The sequence below is a fragment of the Perognathus longimembris genome, chromosome 1 (genome assembly GCF_023159225.1).
Source record: "Perognathus longimembris pacificus isolate PPM17 chromosome 1, ASM2315922v1, whole genome shotgun sequence".
Lineage (NCBI taxonomy): Eukaryota > Metazoa > Chordata > Mammalia > Rodentia > Heteromyidae > Perognathus > Perognathus longimembris.
The window spans coordinates 19,040,862-19,064,706 of NC_063161.1; the positions used below are offsets into that span (position 1 = coordinate 19,040,862).

The following is a 23,845-nucleotide window of genomic DNA, read 5'->3' on the forward strand; positions in this document are numbered from 1 at the left end:
CCTGGGCTCGCTTTGACCCTCAATCCTCAGAACTCAGCTTCCTGAGTAGCTAGGATTGCAGGTGTGAGGCACCGGCACTCAGCTCTGCCACTCTCTTTTGAACCTGCGTATTTCCTTCCTCTATAGCCAAGGAAACTCACTTGAACTACTTTTAAGTACCATCCTGGGACAATAATTACAGGACTCACAATGTGTTTTTCTGGAGGTTCTGGCTACAGACGCCTCCTCCTCTACTTAGGGAGTATAAAGTTGAAAAGTTGAAGGCCCTCCAACTTAGAGAATTCCTTTCCCTCTCTCACTCTGTGCTATCATTTGAAGATTCTGCCCATTCGAAGAATATTTGTAGATGCCCAGTAGCAGCATGTATGTGTGCAGTTCTACATTTCTGCACAGTGACACCCTCCAGACAGCCCCTGAAAGCCTCTTTCTCACCAGAGCTAAAGGAAGAGCCTAACAGATCAAGGATAGAAGCTGAGCACACTGGTATACTATAATAGCAGTAAGAATACTGACAAGGATCTTAATAAGGAAGACCTGGAATGATGAACGCCCTTTACTTGAGCCTTCCTGACTTCCATTTCTCTGGGTCTATTTTGTAATGTGATTGGGTGAAATCACTGTGGAGCAGGGAAACATTTCAGTTTGAGTAGGTATTGTCAGCAGGATTTGAGGCAGTAGGGTATTCATGGTCCCATTTGAGTGCTGGCTCTATCAGACACTCAAAGGATGACTTCACAAGTCATCCATCTCTTCTAAAAGATTAAAATAAGAATTGCTCCCTGTAAGTGTTGTCATGGGGATAAAATTATACCTGCAGTACATGCTGCAAATCGCTGAAGACGTAGTAGGTGGTCACAGTGTTAGTAGTCTTTCTTCCCCTCAGACCAGTACTATCTTTTACTCTAAATTCTTCTGTGTGTAAGACTTAGTACAGTACATGCTTTGTGCAGAAATAAGGAAGCAAAGAAAAATGATAGTTTTCGCTTTCCTTTTTTTTTTTTGCCAGTCCTAGGACTTGAACTCTGGGCTTGGGCGCTGTCCCTGACCTCCTTTTTGCTCAAGGATAGCACTCTACCACTTGTGATTAATTGGACTTTCCTGCCTGAACTAGCTTCAAACTGTGATGCTCAGATCTCAGCCTCCTGAGTAGCTAGGATTACAGGTGTGAGCCATTGGTGCCTGGCTAGTTTTAGTATATTTCATTCAGATAACATTCCTATAGGTATCTTTCTTGTCATATTTTATTAAAGTCATACTTATAATGCTGTAAGTACATTGTTATATAAGTACATCATCAAGGGAATTAATTTTTAAGCATTTTATGGCTTTCATACTGATAGAACTGACCATATCCTTATTTCTTTTGAAGTGACATAGCAAAAACGGAATTCCTTCTTAGGGAGTACATGCAATATGGACATTTTCTGTTTAAATTATCTCCAAAACATTGGCAGATACAACAAACGCTAAAAAAAAGCCAGGCGGCAAAAAGTACCACTGCTCTTCCAAAAATAGTACCAAGTAAGTTTAATTTTAATTAAGTAAGTAGCCTTGATTCTGGAATCTTCTGCTTCAATGTGTGTTATTTATTTAAAAAATCAGAATTTTACAAACAAAACCTAAGCAAGGATTCCTACTATATTATAAAAGGTTCATTTGGAAATTCAGATTCATTGTAGGCATAAAGCCATAAAAATATATGCATGGAAAAAGAGAAACCTATATTTTGAGATGAAATAATAGCAGAGAAATCCCTCTAAAGGTCTCAAAACTATTACATATGATTAAGGTTTTCTGTAAAGTCAACAGTCAATTATGCTTTATTAATCTATTATTTCAAGTAAGCTAATCTTATTAACTATAAATATATAAGCAAGTTAAATTCAAGAAAACAATAACCCTTAGTATATGTGTCCTAGAAGTCTGACAAACAGAAAGATCTATGTTTTCAGGTAGGAAGATTCATATTATAAAGTTACCAGTTTTCCTGAAATGAATGTGTGCATTCCCATTTATTAGGTCGGAACTCTACTGCTTGAGCGGCACCTCCAGCCTGACTTGGTTGGTTATTTTGCAGATATTTTCTCAAAGATTTTTCTGTCTGGGGCTTCAAACTCTCATCCTCTGAATGTCAAACTCTTGAAGAGCTAGGATTATAACTGTGAGCTACTGACACCTAGAAACAAATACTTTGATGTGAGAAAGTAGTAAGAGAAATTATTGTTCCTTTAATGTATTATATAATGCCATGCCATTTCAATCATCAGAATAGCAGAAGGGAGGTCAGTCCAATGGACTAGAAATTGATCTTACTCTATAAACATTTTAATCAGCGATCAAAAATGGAGGTTCAAACCAAAATGGGAGACTTCCGCAACTTGTGGTAACTAGGACTAGATGTATCCTCCCACCTGGAAAACATTCTGGAGAGCTGGGTAAATGTAAGAAATACAGGTTTGCAGACCTTGGTCACTAAGCACCAAGCACAGTAATCCCTGGGAGAAGGGAGGTCAATGACACAAGCACAATGATTCCCTTAGCTTCCTTCCTAGAGCGTTTCCAGGGTGTCCCAAAGGACAGAGAGCGAGGGGAGAGCCCAGCTGAGAGATGAGCGTTTACACCACAGACACAGGCAAACCACAAGCCAAGGAGAATGTGTTTTGCAGAGAGCTGATGGTTAAACCTTTCCTAGCATACCACTGGTGGTTACCCCACCCATTTTATCACTCATTTCTCACTACCCCAATTGTGAGATCATGTGTGTGTGTTCACTCACACCTGCTCAAAGTTCACTAAAGGGTATTGAACAAGTAGGACCAGGTAGAGTGGTACAGGTAGAGTGGAGGTAAAAAGATCACAATCTGAAGCCAGTCCAGGCAAAAGCATGAGACCCTATCTATAAGACAAACCAAAAGCAAAATTGCTGGAGCATGACTCAGCAGTAAAGCACCCGACTGGCAAGCACAGGGCCCTGAGTTCAAATGCCAGTACTGCAAAAAAAAAAAAAAAAAAAAAAGAAAATTTGAGCAGAGGAAAACATGAATCAAAATAAAGAAGTTATTTGCAAGCATTTGACAGCTTAAAAGACTTAGTCCTCCTAGACTCAGTATATCAAGAGAGGAATATTCAGAACCCACTCAGTCAAGAATGGTAATTATTAGGATTATTAGAATTTCACAGGCAGTGACTGACTGCTATGAAAAATGGAACCCCTTGGTCTCCCATGTCCATTCTGCCTGTGTCATCTGCTGAATAAGCATTCTCTATTCTGTATTTCAGAGCCTACAAGTTTTGACAAGAAATAACCCACCTTGATGAGGAGATGCTCTCCTCAACAGGAAAAACTTCACTTCTATAATAGCCATTCTACATTTAAAAATAAAACATTTTAAACAGGAAAAAAGCTTTTATTCTCAGCAATATTTCCACTCCCTCCTCTTTATTTTTCCATGTTTAGAAATCACAGTAAGTTCACATAAAAAACACCACCGGGTGGACGGATCTGAGAAGACATCTGAGAAGACATCGTCAGATGAATATTCGACAGGAAAAGTGAGCAAAGGTAAAAGTTGAAATGTGTGACTTAACTCCCCCAAGGAAAACTAGAGAATATTCCTCAAAGCAGAAAAGGAAGGCCTAGCCACGGCCCCGGGACACCGGGCCAGGTGCAATCAAGTGACCACGGTTGGCTTGTGCCTCAGATAAGCCCCTCTTGGGAAGAATAGACAGCTTTAAGAACTTCCTTTCAGGCCATGATCCCCTTCCGGTAGATGGCCCCACCTTCCTCCACAGGCCACGACAACCACAGGCTCCAGTGTGTTGGCCTTGTTTGATTTGGAGACAACATTTAAAAACTAGCATCTTCCTATGAAAACCTCTAGTGTGGGCTCAAGCTATGAACTTCCCTGTTGCACGTGTCTGTCCTGTCACGTGTGTATGTGAGTGTGGGGGGGTGTGTTATGTGTATGTACGTGCATAACACATGTACATGTATAACACATCTACTTTCTCCTTCATACACATGTGTACACACATATATATATATATACAAACACACAGGAATACATGAATATGTATAAACTAGCTATATATATGTTGTAGATAGATAGATAACTATCCATGTATTTCGTAGTTTTTGTCCCTAGTTTGTGACTTTGAATAGTAGTTACAACATGCTTATGACAAATCATGCACGCCCACCCCCCACCCCCGCCAGGCCAGCTACCCTTTTGATTTTATACCTATTTTTAGAGCTCAATTTCAGTAGACTGAGTTCCATTTTCCATATATCTTTCTGACAATGAAACAGTCACATTTTAAAACAGTAATATGCGGTAAAATTGAATATCTCATCCCAAATGGCAAAGATTAATTTCTAAAGCCATGCTCTTTCTCTCCCTATGCCATCACCCTGGAATGCCTGCCGCGGGGAATTTTGAACAGGAAAGCAACGCAAGAAGTCCATTTACATCCCAGAGCCCAAGAAATCGTCCAGGTACAGTACAGACTTAGTCACAGGCCATGAAACTGAGAGTGAGTTTTAGAAAGTAGCTCTTGTCAGCTCTCTTCCCTCAACACAGAGACCCCATGTCAGCATTGGTGGTCACAGATATCAGGACAAACGTGGAGCTGCTTCTGTGTGCTCCTGAAGTGAGCCAGCTCTCTGGCCTCTGAATTCTTCCACAAGGATCTGCAAATCTTATTTGCAGCAAGTGCCAGTCTCCTGCCTGTGGGGTTTTCCTCTCTCACCTGCCACTGACATGTGGTTTATTATAGTCCTCTGGATTGTTGATTTGCATACACTTGTTTTGCAAATGGCTCGTTTTCAACTCTGGCTTTGCCAAGGAAGACTTAAGAGATGATAGTATGTCTAGGCCAGGCTCACCAGCCCTGAAAAAGGGCTCTGAGCCAGTACTACACTGTCCACAATGATTATTCATTAACAGAGACACTTGATTCTAAATTTTAGGGGCCCCCAAGGCCCCACATGATATCTTTCTGACAATGAAACAGTCACTCTACTTCCACTCTACTTCTCTGGCATTTACCTGTCCCTATTGTTTCAATTCAACTTTTACTTTGAGATAATGATAGGTTCACATGCAATTCCAAAAGTAATACAGACAGGTCCCATGTACCGCTGACCCAACTTCTCCGCAATGGTACCATCTTACACAAGTGCAGCCCAATGCCACAGTCAGCAAATTGACATAGACACAGGCAAATCCAAAACACCCCTAGAGGATCTTCTTTATATGGCCCCTTTTGCAGCCACATCTCCACTGGAACCAAATCCGATTTTCTTTCCAATTCTCAAGGACCACACTGATTTCTGCAATGAGCAGTTCCCTAAAAGGCTAACTGGCAGGCTGCTGAAAAGAACAGTGTTACAGTTGGACTCAAAGTCAACTCAAAAAGGAAAGCCAATCTGTTGACAGAAAAATCACTCCAAAATCTTTGTCTTTTACAGCCGGCCTGATAGTAGCAGCTCTGAAGACAGTATAGATCTCTTTTTAGATGGCTACATTAACTTTACTCTGGTAACCAGCTATTGTTTCTCAATTTACATAATGTGCTTTATGAAAAGTATACATGTGTATTTTGGAGGGCTTTTGGAAATTAAAATTTTCTATTTCAAATATTTCACATTTTGCAGAAGAAAATAGGATATTGATGTTATTCTTCATTTGTCTCTATACCAATGTCTATAGGAAAGTAGTGATTTGGGAGGATTTATAATCTACAGTCTTCATTTGAAAATAGCCATGTATTTGAGATGGACTGGGTAGCTATACCAGAAGAGAAACAAGTCTTTGCCCCAATTACATCTTTATTGCTATAAAATTGATTTTATGCTTATCCCACCTGAAATCCAACCACAGAAACTCAAAAGGATAAAATAACATTCATTATTTTATATAACATACCTTACCCAAGACATCCTTTTGAAATAAATGTGTTTTGTGTGAAGCCATAAACAGAGAATTAACCATTTTAAGTGTATAGTAGCACTGATTATTTACATTCTTAAAACTCTGGAGAGCATAAAAGAAAAAAATTGAAAGGTGAAAAGAAAATGGCTTTCATTTAGCCTCTTGTCTTCTATTTCTTCGTTCTTGCTGTTCCCTTTCCCTCTTTCCTGCCCTTGATTTCTTGTCTGCTATACCCTTCTTTTTCTTTTCCTAATTGTTCTCTTTTTCCCCTTGCTCTTCTCTCTCTAATATCTCTGACCTCCTCTCATTCCGAAAATGTCCTCTTCCAAAGAGCCATCTCTCACTTACACAATTCTCTTCCTGCTCTCTCCCAATCAAATCCGTTGGCTAAGGTTTGGATGGAGAATGCTCACCCAAAGGTCCATGTGTTGAAGGCTTGGTTCCCAACATGGGGTGCTATTGGGAGGTGGTAAAGATACGAAGTTAAGGGTGGGGCCTAGTGGAAGGAAGCTTGGTCACTGGGGATGTCCCCCTGCAAGGGATATTGGGACATAGGCCCAGGTCTCCTCCCTCCTGGCCACCAAGAGGTGAACAGACCACCACCATCTATGCTCCTATCATGATGTATGTACTGTGCCACCACAAGGGCAAAGTGATAGGTCAAGTGTCTGGACTGACACCCCTGAAAACTCTGAGTCACAATGAACCTCTCCTCCTTGTGAGGTGATATGATGGCAATCTTGCTAGCCCCAGTGTTCCTTTACTGTATTGAATTTTCTAGATGAGTCACATATATGTGTGTGTGTGTATATGCATATGTATATGTATATGTGACTTGTATTCTTCATTACTGGTTAGGAGCCAGAGATTTATTTCAAGGAACCAGAAGAGCTACTTCAAGTCCTCACAGAGCTGGAAGAGCAGAATCTTAATTTGGTTCAATATTCCCAGGAAATAGATGAAAATCTGGAAGATGTCAACAGAAGAGAAAAAATCTTACAGGATAAGATGTAAGTCATTTAAAAACAACAGTATTTAACCTACTAAGCAATTCCTGACAAGAGACCATGTCCAGCTCATTGATGATGGCCCTGGCCCATGATATCTCCAGGATGTGGCTAGGATGTTTTAAAATTCACACTACAGGTGTGAAAGGTAAAAGTTGTGCTTACAAAAAGAGACTGGCCTGTTTCCTTGTGAACATTTTTTTTCCCTAGCTAGTAATAAGGAAAGGTAGTTTAAAAGACTAAAAATAAAATGATGTCTACTGCCTTAATTTTTTCCCAGTGTAATTTTTACCTCATCACATAGCTTGGTATCATTTCCATGATTACCTCATGTTTTAGATGTTAATAGATCCATTTTCTCCAGCCACCCTCACCGCTGTGTGTCCTTTGAATCCTGTATTATTCTCAGTCGTTAGAGTGTGTGGCTCCCCCAGTGTAATTTTGGGGACAGGACAGGTGCAGGCAAACAGGAAAAGGGCGGGGGGGGGGGGGTCTGTGTCAGACCCTGTGATCCAGAGGCTCTTTAGGAGAATCTCTCTGGGTGAGGGAGAGATTCCTTGGCTCCGTGGGTGCTCTGATTGGCCATATCTGAGAACACTTGCCTAGAAGATCACACCACAGCTTGAGTTCCTGAAACCTCCCTTCTGCTGCTCTGTGTTTGGGGGACCCGCAGGGGACCACAAGAGTAGACAGGGGAAAATGACTCCTGATGGAAGCAAAAGGCAGCCTTTGAGTGTTTGTGTTCCTCGTTGTAACTTGAGCACTTTAGGCCATGTCTTCCAGCACGAACTCCTGTCTGGCTTGCTAGTTGCGAGCAATGATTCATCCTTAAAGAGGACTGTAGCTCCTGACTGCCGCTTTCCTCGCTAAAGCAAGTTAGAGACGAGAATCCTTCTCTTCGATTACATTAGAAGTTCCAATGTCACCTTCCTGCTGGAGCACAAGGAAATGCTCAAGGCCCAGTGTATGAGAGAGGAGGAAAAAGCAGCAGAACTGGAATTGAGATCCAGGCTCTTCAATTTTGGAGAATTTAATTCAGATACTCAGGTAATTTTGGGGGGGCCTGTGGCCATATTTCTTGGGCTCATTTGCCTTCCGTGTGTGCTAAGCATTAGAACTAAGAAGTTAAAACCAATCACCAGTCCCAAGAAAAACCAGCTTAGCATCACTGTTGCCAGGATGTAAACGGTCAATTTACTAGACTGAAAAAAATTCAAACTGGCAGGGATTTGAGTGCAAAGATTGCCTTATTGCTTTGTCCTCATAAGCTGGTGCTCAATAAATGTTTGTTGAATGAATGCTCAGGTTAGGATTCAGACCTCCACCTCACATTGCTTTTCTTGGATGCCCTCCAGTGAACTATCAAAATGAATCACTGAGGCTAGTATATTTATGGCCATGTACTTGATCTTTCCAACACAGCTTGATTTCAGATAGATTTTAGGGATTGCATCAGAAAAAGATGACTCTTCCTCCTTGTCCACTGGGTTAACAAAAGCAGAAGCTGTTTAAATCTCCCCCCTCCATATCCTAGGGCATTACAATACCCTGAATTAGCAGGGGCTGGGGGCACGCATGGCTACAGCAAGAAGTAGAACAATGGTCCCCTTTTCGTTGCTTTTGTAACTATTTTGAAAAACTTTAATCATATAGATATACATGTGAGCCAGGCATGGTGGTTCAAGCCTGTAATCCCAGCTACTTGGGAGGTGGAGATGGGAGATCACAGATTGAGGCCACCCCAGGGGGAGAAAAAAAAAATTACAAGGCTCCATCTCAACCAATGGCTGGGTGCTGTAGCTGTGCATCTGTTACCTGAGTATAAGGGAAACACAATGGCTGGGCACAGCAAGTGTGCACCTGTCAGCACAGGGGCACAGAAGCCTACAAGGAAGGATCTCAGCTTAGACTGAGCTAGGCTTACAGCAAGACTCTACCTTGAAAACAACTAGTACAAGAAGGAGGATAGGGATGTGGCCAAAGTAGCAGAGCACCTGCCTTGCAAGTGTGAGGTCCTGAGTTCAAATCCCAGTACTGCATATATGCATACACACGTTACCACATAACTATTATAAATGTAATAAATATCAATACTCTTTTTCCAGTCTTTCATCAAAATTCCAACATATATTTTAACATCTTAACGATTATAAATGCACATACAGTTCAGTGGCATTAAGTACATTCATGTTGTGGCTGCAACCCATCTCCAGACTCTTTCATCCTCTGTGAACCACTAACCCTTCCCCCTTCCTCTTCTGTTTCCCAGCAACCACCATTCTTTCCATCCCTATGAACTCGACTCTGCTAGGAAATGCCTCTAAGTGGACTGTATACAGTAGCTGACCTTTGGTGTCTAGCTTATTTTACATAGCTTCATCTGCGTTGTAACATGTATCAGAGCTGCTTTCCTTTTAAGACTGAGTGATACTCCATCATAGCTATTGTATTTTTGTGTGCCCATTCTTCTGTTGGTGGGCACTTGGGTCTTTTCCACCCTTCAATTCTCTCTTAAATAATCCTGAAGCTTACTGACATGAAACAATGAAAGGTGAATATCTATAAAATTTTCCCAACCTCCACCAAAGTGAGCTCCTTTCACTCAACTTTTGAAAGTGAGGTTTCTAATACTCTTAACCATTGAGGCCACAAGATCCCCTAGATAATAATAGATAAGACAAAACTACCTTTTGAACGCTATCCATTAAAATTTTGGTCACAGTCATGCCCAATGTACACACATACTCTGGACAATGCGCTGATCATTTGTAGTCTCCCAGTACTCTGCAGAATGCAGTGAGAAAGCAGAGTTGAAGCAAAAACAAAAACAAAATGACAAAAACTTGAAGGTCACAGAATTCTTCTTACAATTTTCCTCCTCCCTCAACCCAGTTCCTTCAAGTCTCAATATATACAAAACATAATCCTTTGTCAATAAAGACACAGTCATATCAAATTTTTTAAGAGTTGTAGCTTTACTGATATATGTGAGGTACCAATTTTGGATATTCATAAAGAAATGGCTACTTTGGAGCTATGATAATTACAAGTAGCTCATTCTTTCAAAATGGTCACATTTCTAACTGTACTTATTCCCTAAATGTTTTCCCTTTATTTTATTTTAAAAGTAAAATTTGGGGCTGGAGCCAGTGACTCATGCCTATAATTCCAAGGGCTGCATTCCAAGCCCAGTCAGGTAAAATGCCACAAGACTCTTATCTGAAGAATAAATAAGCTGAGTGCAGTGGCGTATAGCTACTCAGGAGGCTGAAATCAAAGGATAGCAATTCAAGGCCAGCCCCAGCTGAAAGCCAATGACTCCATCTCAAACCAATAAAAAGCTGGATACAATGGTATATGTCTGACATCCTAGTTGCACAAGAAGTGTACACAGGAGGATCACAGTTCAGCTGCTGCCCCAAATCAAAACCCTACTTGAAAAATAATGAAAACAAAAAGGGCTAAGTGTATGGCCAGAAATGGTAGAGTGTGGGCTGAGCCCTGGGTTTGATTCCTCAGTACCACATAAACAGAAAAAGCCAGAAGTGACACCATGGCTCAAGTGGTAGAGTGTTAGCCTTGAGCAAAAAGAAGCCAGGGACAGTGCTCAGTCCCAAGCTCCAGGACTGGCAAAGAAAAGAAAGAAAGAAAAAGAAATGATAAGAGTACAAGGACTTGATCTAGAACCTAAGTACTGCAAATACAAAAGTAACTAGTTACTAAATAAATTACTTAGGCAAAAAGCTTTGAGGTATGCCTCTAGTGGCAGAGTACCTTGGCTATCACATCAAACTCTAGGATCACACATTTTTAAAAACATACATAATTAGAGTACCTCTCCACCAAGTCATGTACCACTCAACAGGAAATAAATGGTCACCTGTGGCTCCTAAAAGTCTTCCTCTTTCCCCTTTCAAGTCTCCACCATTCCCCAAAGGTGACTATCAGACCATCCTGGTTTCTCCCACCATCAGCTGACTTTCCTGTTCATGAACTTTGTAGACATGGAATCCTGTGATGTGTCCTTCTTTCTCTCACCGTTTCTGTTTGTGAGATTCATCTATCTTGTTCCAGTCTGTTTCCAGTGGAATGGAGCACCCACTGTCACACACACTTCCATTTGCAGAACGTGTTCACCTCTCGTTTTAATCCTTCCTACATCAGCAGGGAGGCCTGGGAAGTACGGAGTAGCATGACAGAATTCTTGGGTTGGAAAGACCTTGTGAGAACATTCTCCTCGGTCTAAAATATTGCTCTGATCACATCACGTGCCATTCATTGTTGGCCTCTCCTTGGTGCTTTATCTTCCATAGTCCTGGCTCTTCCCCAAAACTCAGCACCTGCCTCCTGCAGCCTTCTTGGTCGGCTTTACTTCCGCCCTGCTCTGGGCTGGGCCTGCCCTCTGGTGGCAAATTCAGGGCTCTGCCTGCTTCTTTTTCTCTGTCCTTGAGCTTTGCTGGGTCAGGCTCTCCATCTGTTTTCTATGCGTAAATGATCTTCCTTAATTCTCATTCCCATCTCTAACTTTTTTAATGCTGTTGCTACCTCGTTATTTGAAGAAAATGCCACTTGAGTTTCCTCTCCTGTTCGAGAAAACTTTTTTTAAAGGGGAAGACAGAAAAAAGATATTGTGAAAAGTTACTGCCTGTTCATCTCAAACTCTGAGCAGTCACTATCAAGACCAGCCATTTTCATATTTAAGTTGCTTTTTCTCAAAACTAGTATTGAATATCTATTTTAAAACTGCCAGGTATCTTTTTCTGTTTTAAGGATTTGTGTTGCAGCTAGATTGTTTTGCCATAGTATATTTCCCCCCATTGGGCTCCTTTTATTTAGTTTTTCTATATAGCTTCAAGGTTCCTCAAAGGAATATGTAGTTATATAAACAGGAAATGTGAGGTATTTTGAGGGGTTAATGGCAAATAAGACTTATGCTTCTTAATATTATTTTCTATTTCTTCAAGATTTTCTAACATAGTATATCTCTAAGATTTTCTTCATACAGATATGAAATACACCAAGTATTTAAAGAGAGAGAAACAAGGAACTTTATGATAAATAGGACCATAAGAATGCTCAGTAAAGGGCTGGGGATATGGCCTAGTGGCAAGAGTGCTTGCCTCGTATACATGAGGCCCTGGGTTCGATTCCCCAGCACCACATATACAGAAAACGGCCAGAAGTGGCGCTGTGGCTCAAGTGGCAGAGTGCTAGCCTTGAGCAAAAGGAAGCAAGGGACAGTGCTCAGGCCCTGAGTCCAAGGCCCAGGACTGGCAAAAAAAAAAAAAAAAAGAATGCTCAGTAAAGCAAGAGGGGAAGAGACAAGCTGTTGAAATCCACTCTTGGTATCCGCTCTTGGCTTTCAATGCTGGTGCCTCTCTCTGCAGGGCACGTGTAATTCCAGGAGGGGCTGCCCACAGAGGTAGGCATCATCAGAGGTCTTGGGTGTATTGTTTGTTCTCAGGTTTGTGGCGATTCTCATCTTGAGCAGAACCAGGAAGTGGGGCAGAATACTCCCTGGAGAATGATTTGCTTTGCCCAGCAGTTTCTTGAGACCCTCTTAGCATCGGAAGCCAGTTGTACAAAGGATAAGGATGAGAACAAGAACAAGGATGAGAATGGTTTCGTCCCGAAATATGTTACTGCCACGCTCAAGATACTCCATGGACAGTTAAAACAGCGCAGTGTCGAGGTACAGGGATCAGCAAGGTTTGGCCCAAATATCTCTTTAGAATGGATTCCGGATGGAGAGCCATGAAAATTAAGCTAAAAAGGCTCTTGCAGGCCAGCCTGGAAATTCTTTTGCTTAGTTTTCTCTGATAGAACACTTTCATTTATTCAGCAAACATTTATTAAATGTATAGTTATGTGCAATACACTGTTTTGGATGTGACCATGAGCATTAGATGCAGCTTTTGCCCTCCAGGTACTTAGAGAGATAGGACATGTGTGCGAATAACCACCATCCAGAATCATTAAAGTTTTAGCAATTAGAATAAAAACAAGTGGGGGCTCACACATGATGTGGGTGACACAGATTTACAATGTATCTATTGCCTGTCCTTGAATGTTTAGGGAGTCAGGTAAAAAATGTTTAAGCCACAGATATTCTTATTACCATTACCTTTTTGTGTGTGTGCGGGTACTGGGACCTGAATTCAGGGCCTCATGCTCTCCATTAGCAGTTTCTGCTCAAGGCTAGCACTTTACCACTTGAGCCACAACCCTACTTCTGGCTTTTTGCTGATTAATTGGAGATGAGTCTCCGATTTCTCTGCCCAAACTGGCTTCAGACCATGATCCTCAGATCTCAGCCTCCTGCGTAGCTAGGGTTACAGGTGTGAGGCACCAGCACCCAGCTACCATTACTTCTTATACTTAACACTTCAGCATTTTGAGAAAATAATCCAGTGCTATAATAATGACTACAAATCATAGTCTAAATACCCCAAGCTGCATCTTCTCACTCATCTATGTGATATTGAAGTTTTTACTTTTCAAAGGAAACATCAAGGAGGTTGGGGGTGGAGCTCTGTGGTAGAACACACACTTAGCATACAGAGACATTAAATGCTACAGAAGGATTTTTCTTTGTTTCTTTCTTTTTTGCCAGTTGTGGGGCTTGAGCTCAGGGCCTGGGCAGTCCCTGAGCTTCTTTTACTCAAGGTTAGCACTCTACCACTTGAGCCACAGCGTCACTTCTGGCCTTTACTATATATGTGGTGCTGAGGTATTGAACCCAGGGCTTCATGCATGCTAGGCAAGCACTCTCCCAGCCCTAGAAGGACTTTTCATTGTAACATAATAAAATGGAATTTTTCAGTTACTGAGTGAGCATAGTGACATACATATTTTCTGCTCTTTCTTCTCTTCTCCATCTCAGGAAAAACTGATACAGTCACTTAGTAAAAAAATTAATCAAGTATATACTATATGCATCGGAGATGCTGAGGTTGGCAGCATGACGGCAGTTCAGAAGCTGGTCAAAGTAGAGAATCGCCTGGTGGAACTGAGTGATCTCATCGAGTCCATTCCCAAAGAAAATGTGGAGGCCATTGAGAGGATAAAGCAGAAGGAGAGACGGCAAAAGTACTGTCAATGTCTTATAGAAGTCTAGTGAATGACCTACAGGAGTGGCTGCTTTAGCCCGGATTCCACCTTGGGCCAATCTTTTGTATGGCAAGGCCTGCCATACAGGGAGGCCGTAGGATTCTATATTCTTCTTTATATAAGATGTGTATATCAAATGTTCTTAGAAAAGAATGTGTTATTACCATTGGTAACCAGCACAGTAAAGGAAAAGAGCTAGGTGAATGGAGTTCACACTTTAGCCTGGAAATGCAAATCTCCAGTGTGAACTCTCATTATATGAACATTTTTGAATAGCACATGGAAGAACTACACTTATGGTAAAGGTCTCAAATTAGAATTAGTGTCCCTTCATTGCGAACCAGAGGGAAATTCCTACCTATGAAGGAGTAGCTAAGAGTCAGAGCCACACAGAGGCACTGAACTGGCAACACTCATCTAGCATTTACTCACTCTTATTCCTCCAGACAACCTCGTGGTGATTGTCCCTTTAACCCCACCCCACACCTCATCAGGGTCCTTTAGAATACATTGATATCCAGATTTCTACAAGTAAGAGTCTTATTGGAACAATGATTATTATAAATCACTAGAACAAGGTGGTGTGCAGGTCAAGTTTTGAACTGGGATAATGTCTTGGCTTTAGCAAAAAGCATGATAGCAGGCAGAATAATAGTACATGCCTGCACATAAAACCCACCTGCTGGGTTCAACTACTTACAATTTGGGGGACTTTAGGTGGGTAGCATAAGGGCCAGTCCTCTGATCTGTAAAATGGCAGCAATAATGGTACTTCCTTCACAGAATTGTTGTGAGGGAAAGCAAGGAGGGAACATACTCAGCACACAGTAAGGTCTCAAATAGCAGTCACTATTGTTAGATAGCTTGTTACTTCTTTGCTATATTATTATGGGGGATAGTCCTCCATATACTGTAGAAATGAAATCTAGAAGATATTAAGATCTGATGAAATTCTACTGAATATAAAACAAACTTTAAGAAAATCTGCATAGAGGATTGTTTTCTTCATAAAAGTGACCTGTGTACTGACTTGTATTAAAAATGCTGGATATGGGGCTAAGTGTAGTAGTTTGTCCCTGTAATCCCAGCTACTCTTAAGAAACTAGGGTTACAGAATAAAGCTAGCTCTGGAAAAAAACTAGTAACACGCCATCTTATCTTAACCAGTAAGTTGGACATGGTGGCATATACCTGTGATCCTAGCTATAGGTGGGATAGCAATCTGAGGCTGACCCCTTGCAAAAACGAGATCCTAGCTGAAAAAACAGAACTAAACAAAAAGAGGGCCCAGTGGCATGGCCCAAGTTGTAATAGTAGAACACCTACCTAACAAGCTATGAAGCTCAGAGTTCTAGACCCAGTACTACTTAAAAAAAGAAAAAAAGAAAAAGCTTCGTAGATAGCTTGGGATTATTTTGAGTCCCTATTCTGCACCAAATCTTATACTAGGCAATTTATACCAGTTGTTTCATTTACAACATCCCTAAAAAAAGAGACTAATTTAATTTACTGGAAGTTTGGATATCATCCAAAAAGATTAACTGTACATTTTGGTAGAATTGCATTGTGCTACACACTTATGATTTGTATTTTTTCTGTATGTTTTTAAAGAAGTTTAGAAAAAAATATTTCATACACACAGGTATCTATGTGTCTGGTGAAATATCTGTGGTGAAATAAGTTAATATGATACAGAAAGTGTTAGGATGTTAAGTAGAGTGAAAGGATTTGACCATATTTTTTACTAAGATGTGAGTATATTTTACTTCTCCCAAAATGACAGGGAAATGCCTTCCCATTTCAAAGGACTGTTGAATATCCAAAAGCTATTATCATGGAAGACCTTCCATTTAGATGGGTCACTATCAAATGTGAATGATGAAGTCTCTTTAAAATTTCTGTGGACTTAAGAATTTTTACCAAAATATCCCTTCCATCCTGTGACAGGATCCGTGATGAGAAAATGAGAGAAAAACAACTCCACCAAGAGGAAAGGTTAAAGGCTGCTCTGCAAAGAGCCGTAGCACAACCCAAGAAAAAGGTTTGTTTTGTTCTGAGTCTAGCCACAACAGTATCAAGGGTCTGTCTCTGTGGTACAAAATCAAAATACCTTCTAACTTATCTAAACAAAGAATATTGTATGTATGTGTGGACACGTAAAAAAATGAAACCTCCAACTGGGCACTAGTGGGTGGCTGACAGCTGTTAAGCCTCCCTACTCAGGAGGCTCTGAGGTGAGGATCACAGGTGTGAAGCCTGGGCAGTAAAAAACTTAAGATTCTTATCCCCAATTAACTACCCAAAAAGCTGGTAGTATATCTGTGACTCAAGTGGTACAGTGCTGGTCTTGAACAAAAAGCTTAGGAACTTTGCCCCCGCCAAGGTCAAGCCCCAGGATTGGCACAATTTTTTCTTTTTTTTAAACAAAGAAACTTCCTTTGTATGACTAATTGAAGTTAATTTTAAAATGTGATCAAAAAAGGAATTCCCAAAATTAAAAAAGTACACTTGCTCATCTAATTAAAAAGTACATGGTTTTCTGAGGGTTAGGGTTTTGTAGTTGTTTTGGTCAGTCATAGGGCTTGAACTCAGGGCCTGGGGGCTATCTCTGAGCTTTTTAGCTCTCTACCACTTTGAGTCACCGGCCACTTTCTATTTTCTGATGGTTAATTGGAGGGAAGAGTCTCAGACTTTCCTGCCCATGCTGGCTTCGAAGCCCGATCAATCCTCAGATCTGTCTCCTGAGTAGTTAGGGTTGAGTAGCTAGGATTACAGGCATGAGCCATCAGCATCTAGCTGTTTTGGGTGGTTTTCTAAACTCTAGACCCCCACCCCCACCCCCACCCGCCAAAAGAATCTCTCAATTATAGAGGGAAAACTCACTATGGCACTTGCTGAGAAATCAAATGTTAGCTTCTAAAATGGTGTGTTTCGACTGGCCATTATCTGAAGCATGTCCGACTTTACCCAGATCTTCCCTTTTCCATATGAAACCTAATTGCTCAGGTTTACTATGGGTGCTCAATTTACCACTTAACTTTGCCTAAAATAGTAGGACATCCGTTAGATTATCAATACCTTTGGAACTGTGATTAGTATTTTAAACTATTTTGTTCATGTAAAAACCAAGTCAATACTGACATTTCATGTATCTCAATAGTATATAGCTATATTAAACAGTATTTTCTTTTGTTTCAGTTGGGAAGACGACTCATCTACCGCTCAAAACCTCCATCAGCTAACAAAGAGCAAGTAGTTCTGGTCACTGACTTAAGAGCAAAAACACTGGAGGATGAGTATTTTTTTAGTTGAATAGGAGCAGCAAGATTTTTGATACCAAATTTCTCAGATTTTGACTTTGACTAATGGCAGATCCTGCCACATACACTGTCCTAATTCAAGGAAGATAGACCCTAAGCCTAAAGGTTTAGGATTGGAGTTATTTTCCTTCTTTTGTTGAAGCTTCCTATTATTCTTAAGTATTACTCCATATAGCTAGACATCTGTCTATTTTGACTTGTCCAAGTTGGGGATATACCTCTATAGGAAATGACCATTAAGATGTAATGTGTTTTGTCAACTGGACTAAAGGGAAGTTCACCAGATGCCGTTAGCAGAATGTAAATCATTAAGAGTGTGCAACTCTCTACTTGCTTTGGCAGCACACATACTGAAATTTGAACGATTCAGAGAAGAGTATACAACTCTAAAAGTCTCAAGAGTTCTTCTGATAATTAATGGTATCAGAACATAACCCTAAGACTATTTTTATTTCACAATAAGTTCTGTTCAGAAGAGTATCTCTTAAGTGAACAAAGCACAGGCCTTGAGCCTGAATGTCAGGTCACTATTTCTATTGTGTCCTATGTTCACATTTTAATTTCTAGGTAAAGTTTCAACTTTAGCTATGTTTAACCTATACTGCATGTAATTTACTATTAAGAAATGTTTAACTTTATACATGTGAAAAGTGGCTCAAAAACCTTAAAATAGTTGCTTTTAAAAGGTTTCAGTAAATACATAAGGGCTGAAATCCACTTTCACAAGGATATTCAAAGGATATAATTGCTTCTTACAGAAAAAAGGGTATTAATCTTACCAAAAAATGAATGTATCATTTCAGCAGTGTATTGTTTCAACAATGAGCTTTGCATGTAAATACCTATATATAAAGAGCAAGCATGTTCACGTTGACAAATTTTTATTGTCTAGAAATATATATATAAAAAAAAATCCCCCACAAAAAGGCTCCATTCTCTCATGTCCCATCTTTTTCTTCAACACACCTTTGTCACAAGTCAGATTGGAAAAAAATATGGTCTAGAAATATATATATAAAAAAGACCCCCCCAAGTGGCTATTCTCTCATCTCCCCATCTTCTTCTTCTTCTTCAACACCTCTGATATAAAGGACATTGTTACATCTGTAAAAAGAAAAACAGTTCGTTTTGTTGTTTCAGCTTGAAGCCATCTAACATCTGCATTACCAGTGTTAGTTTTTCTTGATTATATAAATGCAAAATACTAGATTATATTGTTTTGTAAGTTTCATATAGATTCATTAAAGAGCATTAAAGAGCATATATGGCACTTTATAACATGTGGTTGCCATGACATCTTAATGACAAACTTAAACTATACTTCTGACAGATTTTAACAATTTCAGAGACTTCTGAAGTTTAGTTGTAGAGCAATGTGGTAAATAATTTTTTTAAGTTAATTCCAAAATTGAAGCACTATTTATTTACACAGCATTTTAATGTTTATCAGTAGTACCTTTACATATATTAGTGCTGTTTTGTTACCTTATTAAAACTTCACCCAGATGTCCAGACAATGCCCCATCTATGTATTCTTCTGTATTTGCAAGCTTTAAATTAAAAACAAAATACATATATGTGAGCTTAGTCATGCACAAAGAAAACAATGTACCATACCTACTGATGAGAGAACATATTCACTGAGGCCTCTTTATACCAACAACTCAAATCTGTCTATACTACATAATAGAAGATCAGCTTCTATTACTACTGTAATGCTTTTGGTTTCAAACATTCAGTATAAAATAACATTTATGAATGTAAATACTTAATAAAGCTTGTTTCAACATAAGTTGTTAAACCTCCCAAGTTGTATATTTCTAACGGGTATATAAGTAATGGGTGGAGAAAGGTAGCCTCTAAACTGGAAGTGGCATTGTGGCTCCACCAGCCTTAAGCCAAAGAGCTCAGGGGCAGTACCTAGGCCCTGAGTTCAAGCCCCATGACCTGACAAAAAACAAAAAACAAAATTTGCTGGAGGTTTAGTTCAAGTGGCAGACAATCAACTTAGCAACTAGCCCAAGGCCCTGAATTCAAATCCCAAGACCAGAAAAACAAAAAAAGTTTTCTGAAAAAATTCAGTTCTAAAGAAAACAGACATTAACTTTTTCTAAACGGCTATGGCTAAAATGTATTAGTCAACAACAAAGCTAGAGAACAGACTAACTACTTTAAAATGTTTATGTACCAATAAACAGGTAAAAAAAAAAAGCGTTCTTAAAAATTGTTTAGTGGAGCTGAGAATATGGCCTAGTGGTAGAATGCTTGCCTCATATACATGAAGCCCTGGGTTCAATTCCTCAGCACCATATATATAGAAAAAAGCCAAAAGTGGTGCTGTGGCTCAAGTGGTAGAGTGCTAGCCTTGAGCAAAAAGAAGCCAGGGACAGTGCTCAGGCCCTGAGTTCAAGCCCTGAAACTGGCACACATACAAAAAAGTTGTTTAGCTAACTAGTGGTACATTCCTATCTCAGCACTTGGAAGGTAGAGCTAAGCAGATCTCAAGCTTGAATCCAGCCTGTGCTAATTTAGTGGGACCTCAGCTCCAAAGAGGAGGAAAAGGAAGAGGACAAGGAAGAGGAGGAGGAGGAGGAACAGGAAAGGGAAGAGGAAGAATGAGAGATGGGGGAAGGTAAAGGAAAATGAGGAGGAGGGAGAAGGAGAGTTTTTGTGTGTGCACCAGTCCTGGGGCTTGAAGTCAGGGCCTAGGCACTGTCCCTGTGCTTTTGTGCTCAAGGCTAGCACTCTATCACTTAAGTTACAGATCCATTTCCAGGTTTTTGGTGGTTAATTGGAGATAAAGAGTCTCACAGACTTTCCTGCCAGGCTGGCTTTGAACTGCAATCCTCAGCTCTCAGCCTCTTGAGCAGCTAGGATTACAGGTGTGAGCCACCAGAACCTGGCTTAGAGGATCATTCTCTAAGAAATGACATAAATTCAAAGAGGAAACACATACATCATTCTTTTTTAGTTGAGTGCAAGTCTGAAAACATAAAACTTACTTTAAACTGTACAGTTGACTGTTTTTCTGTATATTCATAGTTGTATAACTATCATCACTAATTCTAGAACACTTCCAACACAGTAGCTAAACTTTTCAGATTTTTCTATAGACTAAGTAAATGATTCCTGTTCAGAGGAAAACTATGCTTTGTAAGAATTATTAGGATTAAGCCAGGTGTTTGTGGCTTATGCTTGTAGTCCTAGTTAGCTACTCTGGAGGCTGAGATCTGAGGATTGTGGTTCAAAGCCATCCTGAGCAGGAAAGTTCATGAGACTTATCTCTAACTACCAAAAAAGCTAGACTTGATAGGACTTTTCTGCCCAGGCTGGCCTCAAACTGCGATCCTCCAGAACTCAGCCTTCCAAGTAGCTAATCAGGCTAGTGGCTTGAGCCACAAACACCTAGCTAGTATATATTCTTAGTCACACACTAAGCATTAAGGAATAAGCAGCAGCAAAATAAATACGATTTTATGATCTCTCAACTCTTGAGCTTACCTGCATGTTCATATAGCCATCTACAGATACCAGGTAGCCTTTGTATTCCATGCCCCATTTAAGCTTCACCATCACTGGCTTTCCTGTTAGTCCATTGAGGAAAGGCTTGGGATTGAGAGGTAAACTCTGTAGGAAGAAAGAAGTATTCAATTGATTCTTCTTGCTGGGACTGTAACTGTGGATTATACCCTACACTTGTCACTTTATCACTTTACTACATAATTTTCATTTTTCCCCCCTTTGGTGCCAATCCTGAGGCTTGAACTCAGGGCCTGTACGCTATCCTAGAGGTTTTTTTGCCCAAGGCTAGCTCTCTGTTATTTGAACCACAGCTCCTCTTCTGTTTTTCAGGTGTTTTTTGTTGGTTTTTTGTTTGTTTGTTTTGTTTTTGGTGCTTAAATGAAAAAGAGTCTCACAAACTTTCCTGCCCAAACTGGCTTCCAACTGTGGACCTCAGATCTCAGCCTCTTAAGTTGTTAGGATTTCAGATATGAGCCACTAGTGCCTGGCAATCTTCATTTTTATATGTTGAAAGGCATTGGGGAAATATAAATAGCCAGTTTCATCTCCAACTTATCAAAATGAAATTCATTAGTCACCTAAGAGACCACGAATATCTCCATCACTCACTGTTCCAAAGCAAAAGAAACAAAGGCATTTTTAAAAAAGATGCTATGACAATCTCCTGTTTCCTGGGGGGAGGGGCACATAAACAAATAATTACATTGCATATTACAAATATGCAGTGCTTTATGTATAATATGTATAAGATGTTATGAAAAGATCACAAAATGCATATAAGGGGACCAACTAATCTAGGGTGAAAAAAAAACAAAGACTCCCTGAAGTAAGGAATGCTTTGGTTTTAAAGGAAGAAGGTTATGTCCAAAGGGCAAAAGGAGTGTTGAAGCACAGAGCCTACCTATGTAACAGAATTTAAGAAATAAAGGCTATCTTAGAAAACACACAAAAAATTCAGTATTGAGAGTCTCAAATACAAAACTACAGAAGGAACCTAGTGAGATCCACGTCTGGGAGCTAGGTCTTGGGTTGGTCTATTTGACTTTTCATCACAAGTGCCTCTTTCTTAATGCAGTCAATGAAAGTTTATTTAGCATTCTCAGTGAACTGACTTTTCCGCCCTCTCATCTACTCAAGTCATTCCAAAGGAAAGAAAAGAATCAAGACTAGGGGCTGGGAATATGGCCTAGTGGCAAGAGTGCTTGCCTCATATACATGAAGCCCTGGGTTCGATTCCTCAGCACCACATATATATAAAAGGCCAGAAGTGGCGCTGTGGCTCAAGTGGTAGAGTGCTAGCCTTGAGCAAAAAGAAGCCAGGGACAGTGCCCAGGGCCTGAGTCCAAGCCCCAGGACTGGCAAGAAACAAAACAAGAATCAAGACTAGCATATTCAAGAGCAATCTTGGAGAACACTTGATTACTGGAACCTTTCAACATCTCAAATTTATTATCTTTAAAGCAAATACTATTGTGCATATCAAGCCATGCATATTTCTGCTTAAAGTGCTTCAGTAGTTTCTGACTGCACTCGGAATTCAATCAAAACTTGTTACCATGGTCTCAAAGGTTCTCCCTCTCCATTTCATAACTACCATTCTATAAGCAGCTGTAGCTTTCTGTCAATCCCTCCAACCGTCAGTCAATGTCCTCCCTAAGGCTTCGGCTGCTGTTGCTACAATTGCTTGGTACTCTCTGAAACGATATGTCCCGGCCATCCCAGGGACCATGCGGAGATAATCACAGACCAGAGAAGAAGGTTCATAAGGAGGTTTATTAGTGGGGCCATAGTTCCCATGGGAGAGGGAGCTACATGGCGTCTGCACCTTATCCAGGTGGCAACTTCTCTCTCTGGGGGTAAAGGGGAAGTAGGTAGGTAGTGAGTAGGAGTGGCTCATTAGGTGTGGGTGGAGCTGAGGAACTGAGGCTAGGGAAATGCTAAAACTCTCCCCACTCTTCCTGTCACTTAGGTTTCAGGTTAAATCCCGCCTTACCTAGGGAGGCAACCCGTAAAGCAGCCCTCTCATCCACCAAGTCGCCCCTTTCCTTTCCTAGCATCCGGGCTGCTTTCTCCCAAGCACCTACCATTCTCTGCAGTTACAAATGTCTACTGCTATCCGACCCGTGTCTCCCTTCCACACACGAGGGAGTCCACCGAGAAGAGCACAGGACCTCGCAAGCTAAATTCCTAGCACCCAAGAACAGTATCTGGCAAGGAGGTAGTGGGCGCTCCACGTAGAAAATGAATACTTGCCAGCCCGGGCCTTGGAGGCGGGAAACGAAATGCGCGCCTCAGGGTGATGCCTGCCCGGTGGGCCCCAAAATAAGGGTTTCAGGAGGAGGAAGCAGGGCTCTTGTGGGGGGTGGGTGAGGAACGGGAGGGCACCGGAAGGAGTGCTTCTGGAACCCCCGAAGCAAGAAAGGGACGAAAGGGGCGGCGACCCCGGTGCGCCGCGCCGCGCCGCGGGACGCCGCGCGGGGATGAATGGGAATCGTGCGAGGCCGCTGCCGCCAGGCCGGGCGAGATTGGCGTCCTCCCTCCCCGCCCTCGCCTCCCCGCCAGCTCTTCCTCCTGACCATCGCGAATACGGGCAGATACTACAGGGTCCCCCGCCGCCGACCGCCCCGTCGCGCCGCCGCCGCCGCCGCCGCCGCCGGTCCCGCGTGACTGGATCCGCTACAGCGAGCCGAGCCCGTGAGCGAAGAGAGAAATGGCCGCCCGAGAACAGCGTCACCTTTCACCTCTCACCGCCGCTGTGTCGGCTTCGGCGATTGGACGCAAAGAGATGCGTGCTGATTGGAGGAGGAAGTGTCTCCTAGCAACCAGCGACAGCGCTTACACTTAGGCCCCGCCCATCCCGGCGCGCAGCCCTCTGGGAAGTGGTCCTAGGCGGGTCTTGCTTCTTCAGCAGCGCGACGGGCGCTGCCGGGTTCAAGGTTGACTACGCCGTCTG

General features: G+C 41.3%; 2 protein-coding genes across 17 annotated transcripts in view; one reads left to right on the forward strand and one right to left on the reverse strand.

Moving 5' to 3' along the window:
- Nucleotides 1-18,100, forward strand: part of Ccdc38 (coiled-coil domain containing 38) — a 36,858-nt gene extending 18,758 nt beyond the window's left edge. For 13 of the 16 annotated variants that reach the window (XM_048357847.1, XM_048357854.1, XM_048357896.1 and 10 more), the window contains 9 exons: nt 1,370-1,521; nt 3,458-3,562; nt 4,444-4,495; nt 5,471-5,540; nt 6,792-6,943; nt 7,852-7,987; nt 12,405-12,632; nt 13,824-14,029; nt 15,998-16,304. In XM_048357847.1, coding sequence (XP_048213804.1) covers nt 1,370-1,521; nt 3,458-3,562; nt 4,444-4,495; nt 5,471-5,540; nt 6,792-6,943; nt 7,852-7,987; nt 12,405-12,632; nt 13,824-14,029; nt 15,998-16,238 — 1,342 coding nt within the window. In that variant the 3' untranslated portion in view covers nt 16,239-16,304. Of the gene's footprint in view, nt 1-1,369; nt 1,522-3,457; nt 3,563-4,443; nt 4,496-5,470; nt 5,541-6,791; nt 6,944-7,851; nt 7,988-12,404; nt 12,633-13,823; nt 14,030-15,997; nt 16,305-17,248 lie in introns of those variants that run through there. The other 3 variants (XM_048357865.1, XM_048357950.1, XM_048357941.1) reach the window with 3 other exon arrangements.
- Nucleotides 18,101-18,234: 134 nt separating this feature from the next.
- Snrpf (small nuclear ribonucleoprotein polypeptide F) lies at nt 18,235-23,625 on the reverse strand. Its single transcript, XM_048357998.1, has 4 exons — nt 23,469-23,625; nt 20,872-20,997; nt 18,856-18,920; nt 18,235-18,474 (listed from the first exon to the last, which is right to left on the reverse strand). The coding sequence occupies exons 1-4, from the start codon at nt 23,469-23,471 to the stop codon at nt 18,408-18,410; spliced, it is 261 nt and encodes an 86-aa protein (XP_048213955.1). The 5' UTR covers nt 23,472-23,625; the 3' UTR covers nt 18,235-18,407.
- Nucleotides 23,626-23,845: the final 220 nt, after the last annotated feature.

Coding starts and splice junctions, on each gene's coding strand:
- Snrpf (XM_048357998.1), bottom strand. Junction 18,921..20,871: donor ATGGCTATATGAACATGCAG/GTAAGCTCAAGA, acceptor TTTAATTTAAAG/CTTGCAAATACAGAAGAATA. Junction 18,475..18,855: donor CTGGGTGAAGTTTTAATAAG/GTAACAAAACAG, acceptor TTCTTTTTACAG/ATGTAACAATGTCCTTTATA.